This window comes from Labrus mixtus, chromosome 6, assembly GCF_963584025.1.
Source record: "Labrus mixtus chromosome 6, fLabMix1.1, whole genome shotgun sequence".
Taxonomy (NCBI): Eukaryota; Metazoa; Chordata; class Actinopteri; order Labriformes; family Labridae; genus Labrus; species Labrus mixtus.
In genome coordinates, this window is record NC_083617.1 from 23,413,980 (window position 1) to 23,426,479 (window position 12,500).

At 47.0% G+C, this 12,500-nt stretch overlaps 1 protein-coding gene across 4 annotated transcripts in view; it reads left to right on the top strand.

Moving 5' to 3' along the window:
- Positions 1-1,469: 1,469 nt before the first annotated feature.
- vsir (V-set immunoregulatory receptor) overlaps positions 1,470-12,500 on the top strand; it is a 14,756-nt gene continuing 3,725 nt past the window's right edge. Inside the window, exons 1-6 of one of the 4 annotated variants that reach the window (XM_061040639.1) lie at positions 1,473-1,652; positions 9,167-9,583; positions 10,209-10,259; positions 10,868-10,975; positions 11,121-11,148; positions 11,387-11,562. In XM_061040639.1, coding sequence (XP_060896622.1) covers positions 1,565-1,652; positions 9,167-9,583; positions 10,209-10,259; positions 10,868-10,975; positions 11,121-11,148; positions 11,387-11,562 — 868 coding nt within the window. In that variant the 5' untranslated portion in view covers positions 1,473-1,564. Of the gene's footprint in view, positions 1,653-9,166; positions 9,612-9,675; positions 10,187-10,208; positions 10,260-10,867; positions 10,976-11,120; positions 11,149-11,386; positions 11,563-12,500 lie in introns of those variants that run through there. The other 3 variants (XM_061040642.1, XM_061040641.1, XM_061040640.1) reach the window with 3 other exon arrangements.

Consider the following 12,500-nt stretch of genomic DNA (forward strand, 5'->3'; position numbering starts at 1 on the left):
ACGTCTGGATGAGGTTGCCGTGGGCGATGGCATATCTCAGGGTTCCGTTAGGTCCCTCGTCTGGGTCGATGGCTGTTACCGTGGCGATGGTGGCCCCCACAGTGTCGGGCCCCTCGCTGAGCACGGTGACGTACTCCTCCTCCGGAAACTCAGGGGCGTTATCGTTCTCATCCACGATGAGCACGTGGACGCTGGTGGAGGTCTGAGACATGAGACAGGAGGAGGAAACTTAGTTCATCTCTTTCAGCTTCAGTGAGAGAGCGATGAGGTTTATGAAGATCTGCTGCACAGGAAACATCATGATGTTCACCTGTCATATCCAGGTGAACATGGTGAGACAGCAATCAACACACAGTGAAAGCAGAGACAAACAACGATACACATTACATTACACACACACACACACACACACACACAGAAACACACACACACACGCACACACACACAGAAACACAAGCGCACACACACAGAAATACACACACACATAAACACACACACACATAAATACAGAAACACACACACACACACACACACACACACACACAAACACACACACACACAGTCACACACACACACACACATTGGTCAATCTTGTCTGCAGGTATCAGGCTGCAGCTCACTGCTCTCTAGCTCCGGCCAGAGGACAGGAGAGTGAGGTGCTGATGTATTGTGAGTGATGTTTTTATTGTCGTTTCAAACAGTGTGACGGCTTCACTGTTCAATGCTGTGAGGGGAGATCAGTCATTCTGGTAATGTGTGTAAGACTTTTATTTAAGTCTGAGGTCTGAATTTATTACTAACAGTAGAATAAAACAATTAAAAATGTAAGACTGAGTGACATAAAGAAGAGAAGTATTATATATAACGGGGGCTCGGGAGGGGGGGGGGGGGGGGGGGCAGTAACTCAGTCTAGGGTCTGGGTCTGAGGGTCGCTAGCTCAAGTCTGGGTGTGGACCTGAGCATGGAAGTTGGTCTGCTAGCTGGAGAAGTCCCAGGTCACTTCTGGAGTACTGCTGAGGCAAGCCCCCAACAGACCTGCTCCCCTAGCCCCCCCACTCTGAGTCGCTCCATTAATGACAGATCCTTTGTGTGTGTGTGAGTGTGTGCGTGAGTGTGTGGGTGTGAGTGTGTGTGTTTGTTTCAGATATGTGTGAGCAGCTCGTGTCTCTATAACAGTGTAAACCAGAATATACCCTTAGGTGTTAATAAAGTATGTCAAACTACAAAATGTAAAAACATTTATATAGATATAAAATTCACAGCTCTGAGACTTAAATATTTCATCTTTGTTTTTCTTTTAGGGTTATGGGGTACTTTTATTTTATTTAGTCTTATTTATACTTTCGCTTTGTTACCATTTGTTTCCAGGACAACAGAGAGGGAGGGAGAGAGAGACACGGGGGCGGGGCCGACAGTGTGGGCGGGGCTTCGTGTCTCGATGTTTTGCCGCTTTAAGGTCAGAAGTTTCTCGTCAGACTCTCAGACGGGGAAGCTACTCTGTGTGTGTTAGTGTGAGTTTCAGTGTGTGTGTTCCGATCAAAGGAGGAACTAACTGTCCGCCGTGATGGAGAGACGATCAGCCTGTCAGACACACCTGAGGGCGAACAGAACCGCTCTCTGGTTCTGTTTGGTTCTGTTGTTCTCAGCTGGAGGTACGAGAACACACACACACACACACACACACACACACACACACACACACACGCGCGCGCGCACACGCCCGCACACACACACACACACACACACACACACACACACACACACACTCACAGCTGTTTGTCGCGCTAGTATCGATGTTGTTTTAAACCTTGGTTTCATGTTTTTTAAGGATCGAAAGTTCGCGCAGACTCAGTTCAAACACACATTATCTCGTTATAACAGTTTGATCGGACAATTCAATGATTCGTGGAGGAGCTCACACATGCGCACTGCTGCTCTCTGAAACTTCAACTTTACAAACTAAGGAGAGCTGCGGAGTCTGTAGTTGTGCTTTAGATAGGCTATCATCTCTTTTTGTCCAGGTAGACCAGTGACGCTGCTGACGTCACTCACCTGTGAATGTCTCTGTCCGATATTTGAATCAGTGCCGTGCTTCAGACTGTAAGCTGTTGTTGTTTGTTTTGTTGCTTTTTCTTGTTTCTGTTGTTGTGTTCTTATTATTGTTATTGTTCTGGTCTAAAGCCCCCCCCCCCAGTGAAAATCGTAACCTCGTGACATTTAAAGAAAAGATGATTCATCATCACTGAGGTCAGTCTGTCTACATTTTACAAAGTGTTCAGGGCTGACGAGGAGCGACGGTTTCCCAGCGCCATGTTTGTTAAAGGTTTGGTTCTTTGATCATTATAACAGATTATATCTTATAAATGAGTGTTTGTGTGATCTAGACAGTGTGCAGCAGTTTGAATGCAGCTTTTAGTCATTACTGAATTATCCAATAGTGGCCTTAGACTTTCATCTTCTATGGTGCTGGTGGTCCTGATGGTGGTTGTCGTTGTCATGGCGCTGGTGATGGGGACTGTCGCTGTGGTTGTTTTGTTGGTTGTCATTGACGTGGTGTTAGTAATAACGGTTGTCGTGGTGATGGTCCTGGTGGTGGTGGTCATGACGGTTGTCTTGGTTGTGGTGATAGGTTGTCTTAGTGCGGGTGGTGTTGGTCTTGGTGGTGCTGGTGGTGGTGATGGTTTTCATGGTGGTTGTGTTGTGGTGGTAGTAATCCTGATGGTTGAGGCAGTAGTCGTGGTGGAGGTGGTAATCCAGGTGGTGGTCGTGGTGGTCGTCGTGGTAAGCGTGGTGGTGATCCTGGTCATGATGGTCATGGTGGTCGTTGTGGTGGTCATGATGGCGGTGGTCGTTCTGTGAAGTCATTCAGATCCCCTCCAGGAGTGAAAGTCCAGCTTTAACTTCCGGTCAGAGCCACTAGTTGCCGTTTGTCTGCGAGGGCGTGGTTTAGAGTTTTAGAGATCAGGATTGTGGAAACTTTAACCGTCAACACGATGGTTCAACTGGTTGAGTTTGTTTCCTCGCCGTCGGAGAAGAAACATGCTCTTTGTTCACGTTTGACACGGTGTGTTTATTACCTGAGTTTTTAAACAGTGAGGGGATCTTTTCCTGCAGCTCTGTTAGACTCCAATAAAACTCCCAAAATGCATCACTCTGACTTTAGGACCCCCCTCCCCCTCTTTTGTTTGTGAGTTTCCTTCCTGTTACAGAAAAAGAAACAGCTGTTTGAGCTGATGACACTGAAAGAAATACAGGACAGACACAGCTCAACTCCACCAGGAGGACACACTCCCCCCTCCTCACCTTTACCCTCCTCACCCCGCCTCTGCTTTACCCTCCTCACCCTCCTCTGCTTTACCCTCCTCACCCTCCTCACCCTCCTCTGCTTTACCCTCCTCACCCTCCCTCACCCCGCCTCTGCTTTACCCTCCTCACCCTCCTCTGCTTTACCCTCCTCACCCTCCTCACCCCTCCTCTGCTTTACCCTCCTCACCCTCCCTCACCCCTCCTCTGCTTTACCCTACTCACCCTCCTCACCCCTCCTCTGCTTTACCCTCCTCACCCTCCCTCACCCCTCCTCTGCTTTACCCTCCATCAACCCTCCTCACCCTCCATCACCCCTCCTCTGCTTTACCCTCCATCACCCTACTCACCCTCCTCACCCCTCCTCTGCTTTACCCTCCTCACCCTCCCTCACCCCTACTCTGCTTTACCCTACATCACCCTACTCACCCTCCTCACCCCTCCTCTGCTTTACCCTACATCACCCTACTCACCCTCCTCACCCCTCCTCTGCTTTACCCTACATCACCCTACTCACCCTCCTCACCCCTCCTCTGCTTTACCCTCCTCACCCTCCCTCACCCCTACTCTGCTTTACCCTACATCACCCTACTCACCCTCCTCACCCCTCCTCTGCTTTACCCTACATCACCCTACTCACCCTCCTGACCCCTCCTCTGCTTTACCCTACATCACCCTCCATCACCCCTCCTCTGCTTTACCCTACATCACCCTCCATCACCCCTCCTCTGCTTTACCCTCCTCACCCTCCATCACCCCTCCCTCATCCCAGGAGGTCTGTAGTTTGAAACATCTCAGAATCATCAAGAATGTTGACTAAAATCACATCAGAGATGAAAGTTTAGTTTGTGTTTTAAATTCATCTCTGTGATGTGAAACTTTATGAGAGAGAGAGAGAGAGAGAGATCTCTCTTTGTTGCACAAAAATGTTGATGTTTGGGAAGCGGTTTGTGCAACTTATGTGCAGGAACATGTCTTGAAAACAAGAACTGAGCCACAACTGGGTTTTCTGACACTTCTCTGTGGTGTTGCCATGGTGATGCATTTTTACGCTGTTCACTGAGCTATTAAACAGAAGAACAATAGACTGAACAGGAAGTTAGTGTTGAAAAGAAGAGGACCTTTAAAGATGGAGGACGTGAACTACAGTTTTTAATGATTCATGTTTCTGTGTTCGTTACAACACGACAAAGAGTTTAAACTTTCAAAATAAAGGTGCTGCAGGAAATTAAGAAATTCTGAAGAAACACTGTGACACAAAACACCTTGTTACACAACAAGAGAAAGAAGAGGAACACACACCTACACACATGCACGCACATGCACGCACTCACACATACACGCACGCACACACACATACACACTAACACAAGCACACATACAGTTAATAAGTTAAAGTAATGCAATGCAATGCAATGCAGCAATGACCCACAAACACTTCCTGTTTTGACTTCTGCACCACTTCCTTTGCGTGTGTGTGTGTGTGTGTGTGTGTGTGTGTGTGTGTGGTTTTCGTGTTTGAGGCTTTCAGTGAAACTAAAGGGGGATGAGGGGGGTTAATCTGGATCCTCCTGCTGGTTTCATTAACGACTCCTGTAATGAGTCTGATACCATCAACACTACATGTGTGTGCGCGCCTGGTGTGTGTGTGTGCTTGTGTTAGTGTGTGTGTGTGTGCTTGTGTTAGTGTGTGCTTGTGTTACTGTGTGTGTGTGTGCTTGTGTTAGTGTGTGTGTGCGCTTGTGTGTCTGTCAGAGTGCAACAGGTGTCATCAGGATTAAACAAAGCAGGTCTGTCTGTGGCCCTCAGGGGCCTCAAGGGACTGACAGATCAGAGATCAGGGAGGTAACTTAAACCGAAACTGTGTGTGTGTGTGTGTGTGTGTGTGTGTGTGTGTGTGTATTTGTCTGTGTTTGTGTGTCTGTTGTGCACAGTCAGCTCCATCTGATCTGTTAATGAGGTTAGACTGAGACAGCTGTGCTTCATGTGAACGTAACACTCTCTCTCTCTCTCAGACACAAACACACACACACTCTCTCTCTATCTCTATCTCTCTCTGATGTAAACAGTGATTGTTGGATCATGTACAAACCGTCTGCTTCAGACTCACCTCAGATTCATTTAATGACTGTTTGATGTTTCACTCTAAATATGTGTGTGTGTGTGGAGGGGGAGTTTTTAAAGTCCTTTGTGATAATGTTGGCAAAATGGCAACAACGCCGTAACTAAGCTCAGCCATCTTCACATCTTTGTATATTTATATTGATTCCACAATGTGGAATTTTTTGTGGAAGCACGGCTCAGCTGGAGCTCCACATACACACACAGTCAGACACATACACAGCGCTGTTCTCTCCCGCTGGATCACCTGATCCCGTCTCTTCTCTGTAACGCCTCTGAAGACGGGACAGAGGGGGTCACTTCATCCCTCCATTACATCTCCATGACATTCAGACTGAAGGAGAAACGTCACGTAGATGTAAATATTGGGGCTTGAAGCGGCGGTCTGAACAGGTTAATAACCCGATAACCTTGACATGTGTCTGATGAAACAGATGTGGTTTTAGATAGATACTTTATTGATCCCGAGGGAAATTCAAAGCATCCAGTAGCAGTTTACAAAAGACGTGCACGACATGAAACATGAGTTACATCATCACCACTGACTGGGAGGTGCTGTGCAGCCCACATGGGGAGGACACTGATGGCTTGACACACTTTATCACAGATTACATAAACTTCTGTGTTGAGAACACTGTACCCACCAAAAAAGTACAGTGTTTCTCCAACAACGAACCCTGGGTGACCCCTGAGCTGAAATCCCTGCTGCTGGAAAAGAAGAGGGTTTTTAGATCTGGACAGCTCTCTCCCCTTTTCTCTTCACCCTGTACACCTCGGACTTCTGTTACAACTCTGGGAGCTGCCACCTGCAGAAGTTCTCCGATGACACAGCCATCGTGGGGTGTGTGTCTAAGGGGAGCGAACAGGAGTACAGGCAGGTCATCATGGACTCTGTCGACTGGAGTGAGCTCAACCACCTTCAGCTCAACGCCAGCAAGACAAAGGAGATGGACGTGCAAATACCTGGGTGTTCACCTCAACAATAAACTGGACTGGTCACACAACACAGATGTCCTGTACAAGAAGGGCCAAAGTGGACTACACCTGCTGAGGCGACTGAGGTCGTTTGGAGTGTGCAGGACTCTGCTACGGACATTTTATGACACTGTGGTGGCGTCTGCACTTTTTCTATGCAGTGGTCTGCTGGGGAGGAGGGAGCACAGAGAGAGACAGGAAGAGACTGGTCAGGAGGGCCAGTTCCGTCTTGGACTGTCCTCTGGACCTCTCACCCCCTGTATGACACTGTGGGGGCCCTGAGCAGCTCCTTCAGCAGCAAACTGAGACACACATCCTGCAAGACAGAACGCTACCGCAGGTCGTTCATCCCATCTGCAGTCAGACTGTTTAATCAGACTCCTTAACAGCATCTCCACTCATATCAATAATGCTACACACTGTGTGTATTTTTAATAATAATAACTCTTTCCACAAGTGGAAGTGTACATACCTAGTATTACTCTATTATTGTATTTTTTCTCCCTTTATTTAACTGATGTACATATGTTTGATTTTTAACTTCTTGTTATTTTTTTGATAATTATATTCCTTTCTTGGACTGTTGTCACAAAAAAATGTCCCCCATGGGACACTTTTGAGTGTGTGTTGTGTTTTTGCGTGTTGTGCTTGTAATCTCGACGGTGTTGGAAACTTGTGTCCTCTCGAGAACAAATAAAAGTTTGAAAAGAAATGAAATGACTGAGGGTTTGTGGGTGAAAGTGAGCTGATAAAAAGTCAAGAAGCAGCTGAAAGCCTTCAGACAGAAGCTGAGGGAGTATTAGAGCCCGACAGGAAGGAAGGCCACTCCTTTAACTACATACACACACACACACACAGAGACACACACATACACACTTACAGTAGTCTGAAGACTCGGAAAGTGCTATATAAGCTCAAGTCCATTTACCATTTACACACACACGCGCGCACACACACACAGACAGACATGCGCACACACACAGACAGACATGCACACACACACACACAGACACACACGCACACACACACACAGAGTGAACACAACATCCTGTCACTGTGCAGTAAGAGCACACAGGAAACCAATCAGCATGATTTATTTTAAATTATTTTGTAAAACATTTCTTTGAAGCTTTTCTTTAAGAAACATAAAAATGAATAATGATGAATACATCTTAAGTCCTTTAAAGCAGAGGTCACCTCAGAGAGGTTCAGTAGGACAGACTGACGGTCGGATGCACTGGAGGATTGAGCAGCTTTTATTCAAAGGGTCAAAAAGACGCTGTCGTACTGCTGTTTGTATTTATCCATTATTCAATCATTTAGGGAACAATCATCTCTTTCTCTGTAATTCAACCTCATCGTAAAAAGAGTCTAAAGGGCCTTTCAGATAGGTGAGAGTGCAGCTCCGTCAGTGTGAGAGCGCAGCTCCGTCAGCGTGAGAGCGCAGCTCAGTCAGCGTGAGAGCGCAGCTCAGTCAGTGTGAGAGTGCAGCTCTTTTCAGCATGAGTCTGCAGCTCCGTGCATGCTTCTCTCCACATTCACATACTACACCAGAGCTAACTGTGTGTCTGAATATCATCAGAGCTTTATGCTTTGAGAGTCAGGGCCTCTGTAGTCATTATTTAAAGCTTGTTGCTTCTTGTCGTGAGAACAGACATAAGAGGAGGAAGTGTTCTGAGGAGAGATTAAAATAAAGAGTCAGCTGATGTTTGTGTCTAAAGAGACGTAAACAATGAGCAGCACAAACCAGAGCAATGATAAGATGAAACATGTTAATCAGATAATTTGTGGGTTACTTTGTTAAACATGTTAAAGCTGCATCAGAAACAGAACATCACTGTGGTCCAGTTAAAGACATTAAAGGAACAGTCTGTGTGACAGTCTAGAGGATTTAGACCTCAGACTGCTGAGAGGAGACGTGTGTGTCTGTGTTGGTCCTGTTTAGGACATGAACTAAGAGCAGTGATGTATTTGTATGTTGTTGTATTTGTGTGTTTTGTGTGTTCTCTGCAGCTCTGCAGAAGTCAGAACAGGAAGTGGTTAGATATGTGAGAGAGAAAAAAACATTTTATGTAACCTGAGAGAGAAGACCCAGCTGTCTGTTCTGTTTGTCTTAAAGTCGAGGGTGTGTGTGTTTGTGTGTGTGCGTGTGTGAGTGTGTGTGTGCGTGAGTGTGTGAGCTAAACAGTCAACTAAAACAGAAGTCTAAGACACCCGATAATCGGTAATTTATTGTTCTTAATCAACAGAAATTGCAAATTCCTGCACACTATAAATTGCACAAACTTTGTTAACGTGCATCATAATTGTGCAAACTCCTGACACAACGAAGGTTCACGTGAGGAGTTTGCACAAAAGCTGATCCGAAAGATTCCAAAAAATCTGCAGGTTAGTTTTTTTTTTCAGCCATAAAGACTCGCTTATACTCCTACGCTGAGTCTATCATGTCGTGAGCTCAAAATGCTGTGTGTGTTGGTGTGTAAGTGTAGCTCTGCAATACTCCACCTAATCTCTAGGTGGCAGTGTGATTTCTATGCTCGTAATATCGGCAGTTTCTGATTCCGCCTAACTCCCTGCTTGTTTATGTTCAGGAAACCATGGCGACTGAAACTGAGCGTGTTATGTTGGAGTTGTTTAACGTTGGAAGTTTCAGTATTTTTTTTATTTCTGTGTTTCATTAAAATCCTTGGTTGAGCTCTTGGGTCCTGGTTGGCGGGTCGTCTCTCTTTCATATGTGTGACCTTCATTCTTCTTTTTTTGTTTACAGCTGGAGGCGTGAAATCCCACCCCTCCTCCACGCTCAGTGTCTCCACCCCTCACCTGTTCTACACCTGTCCTGAAGGTGCAACAGCTAAGCTGGTGTGTGGTCAAAGCGGAGTGGCGTTACACCAAACAGACGTTCTGAAGCGCAGCTGGCTCTTCACACCACATGCCGATCAGCACTGCTCGGGGAGGGAGGGGCCACGCCACACTGTCGTTGGCGGCCATTCCCATAGTAACCACAGCCTGACACCGGGGCTGCATTTTGGGTCGTCGGAGCAGAACTTCTGGATGGTTCTGCAGAATGTGACACTGGCCGATCAGGGCAGATACTGCTGTCTGTTGCTGGACTTCCAGGTAGAGCACAAACACGCAGCCATCGTCCAGAAACCTCACAGCCACATGATCCTGCATGTGTCCCCACGTAAGTTCTCAGGTGTTCTCATTTCCAGGTGTTGTCATGTCCAGAAGTTGTCATGTCCAGGTGTTATCATGTCCAGATGTTGTCATGTCCAGATGTTGTCATGTCCAGGTGTTATCATGTCCAGCTGTTGTCATGTCCAGGTGTTGTCATGTCCAGGTGTTGTCATGTCCAGGTGTTGTCATGTCCAGGTGTTATAATGTCCAGGTGTTGTCATGTCCAGGTGTTATAATGTCCAGATGTTGTCATGTCCAGGTGTTATCATGTCCAGCTGTTGTCATGTCCAGGTGTTGTCATGTCCAGGTGTTGTCATGTCCAGGTGTTGTCATGTCCAGGTGTTATAATGTCCAGGTGTTGTCATGTCCAGGTGTTATAATGTCCAGGTGTTGTCATGTCCAGGTGTTATAATGTCCAGGTGTTGTCATGTCCAGGTGTTGTCATACTGTCCTGACTCATGAGTTTACGCTATACAAGTAAAAATTGATTGATTGATTGATTGACTCACAGTAACAGGAACTTTCTGTTACCATGGTTACAGATCAAACGGATTACCACAGCCTTAAATCTTTATTTCATCTCTGTTGTTTCTGAGACTTGATCAGTGATATAATCTGTGTTCTGTCTGCAGGGAGGAACGGGTCTCAGGAGTGCACTGTGTGGGACCCCGCTCCAGCTGGAGGTGAGTCACATGATGCAGCCTCTCGGCTAATCACAGAGCAGCCACTCTCTGTCTCTCTAAGGGTGGTTTCACATGGACCCGGGCCCAGATCTGAGTTAATTTGACCCCAAAGTCCGGTTCATTTGATCAGTGTGAACACAAACGTACCCTACTCAGATACCCTGCCCAAGTCCACTTGAGGAGGTGGTCTATGCTACACTTCATATCTACTCCAGTAAGGTCCGCGGGAGAGAATAGAAACCGTGCTCCAACAAGGAAGTGGACCGCTATATTACGTCTAAACGGCTCCTGTCACTTCATAAACCGTCGTATCCACGCAGCATGGACCTGTTTCCTCCTCTGAGCTGCACGGTAGATGTTGACGTATGAAGAGGCATCTCAGAAATAACAAAAACATCCACAGTTAGCAGGATAGTTACTTATTTTTTCTGCTATTTGGCGGATTTGCAAAGCGACTATGTGCATACTGCCCCCTGCTGTATCAGACTGTGTAAATACGCAGGTGTACTGAGGTACAGAACGATGATGCACGGAAAGCAGACCAGCGGGGGAGGGGAGCAGTCTTGCCTATTGTGAAAACACCCTAACTCTCTCTCTCTCTCTCTCAGGCTTGGTACCTGTGGTCGTGGCGGCCTCCGCGTGCATCATAGCTCTGTTCGCCCTGCCTCTGATCCTGCTGCTGGTGTACAAACAGAGACAAACACACAAATCAAGACGTATGTATGACACACACACACACACACACACACACACACACACACACACACACACACACACACACACACACACACACACACACACACACACACACACACACAGTGTTTCATTATGGTTCATGTCCTGTTTCCTGTTTCCTGTCAGGTGCCCAAGAGCTGGTCAGGATGGACAGGTGAGTTTCCCACACACACACACACACACACACACCTGTTGACTGAACAACAGTGTGTGTGATCAGGCTCTATTGTTCACACACACTGAACGGATTAATATAAATGTGTGTGTCCTCCCAGTTGAAGTTCTCAGAGTATAGTTCCTCTTCCGAAAGTCCCAGAACTGTTTGGTCTGACTGAGTCACAGCAGCTGTTCTCACACTGCCTCTCTTTTTTTATCTGTGTGTGTGCGTCCAGCGAGGCTCAGGGTCACGAGAACCCAGTGTTTTTTGGCGAGTCCCCTCAGGCAAAGACTCGCACCGTGTCTCAGATCATGACCAGACAGTCCTCAGAGACGGGGCGCCACCTGCTGTCTGAACCTGGAACACCCCTCTCTCCTCCGGCACACGGGGACGTGTTCTTCCCCATAGAAGGTGGGACACACACACACACACACAAATGTACGTTGACTTTGATGACACTTTGCTGCCCACACCTCCGGCATCCAGTGACACACCTCCAACCCCTCTCCCTTCGCGTTCACCCGAAGGAGTTAAGCACAAGCGGTGGACAAAATTGTGGTCGGCTCGAGCTGCATTGTTGTGTTAGCATGCTAATGTTAGCACTCTTAGTTAGCTCGTAGCTTCGCATGCTCTAAAAACTCTTACTAACATCCAAATAATCAGTGACTATGTGTGAACGCAAACAGCCGCATTTTTCGCGCAGACTTTACCCGGAGTTTATCCGGCCAGACCCCGAGTATTTTAACCGCAGAATATCCGAGTGAGCTGATGTCTGAACGCGGCCGCATATACTCCGGAGATTTCAATTTCAGCCAATAGAAAGAGAATGACGTTTATATAGTGACCGGCTAAAGTGTCTGCCTGCGACCACTACGATCTCCGTGCACGTAATTAAACGGCTGCATTATGTTTTCTGTTCGTCAGTATGTTGTTCTCCACTCTTTCGTGGATGTTGTCATTCCATTAGATTACACATAGCATTGATATAAAGACAAATAATCTCATTATAACGTCGTGTAGCTTCTGTTGCTTCGGCTGCTACTTCCGCGTTGTTTATTTACGTCACATCTTACTTCGGGAAATCCCCCCGCCCCCTCCCCTCTGACAGGGATAGTCCCCCGCTGTGAGGAGCTTATGTGAACGACTAGGTCGGGAGAATCTCCAGAGAAGTCCTCCTGTAATTATCTAGATATTATCCGGAGTGCATATGTGAAAACGGCTACAGAGGACACAGAGTGTGTTTAAAGACTGTGACCCAAACAGAGACGAGCGGAAACTTTCTGAGAGACACTCCGAGACAGAGACCAGTTTCAGACCTCTGGAAGTCAGCTCACACACTGATCCGCGGG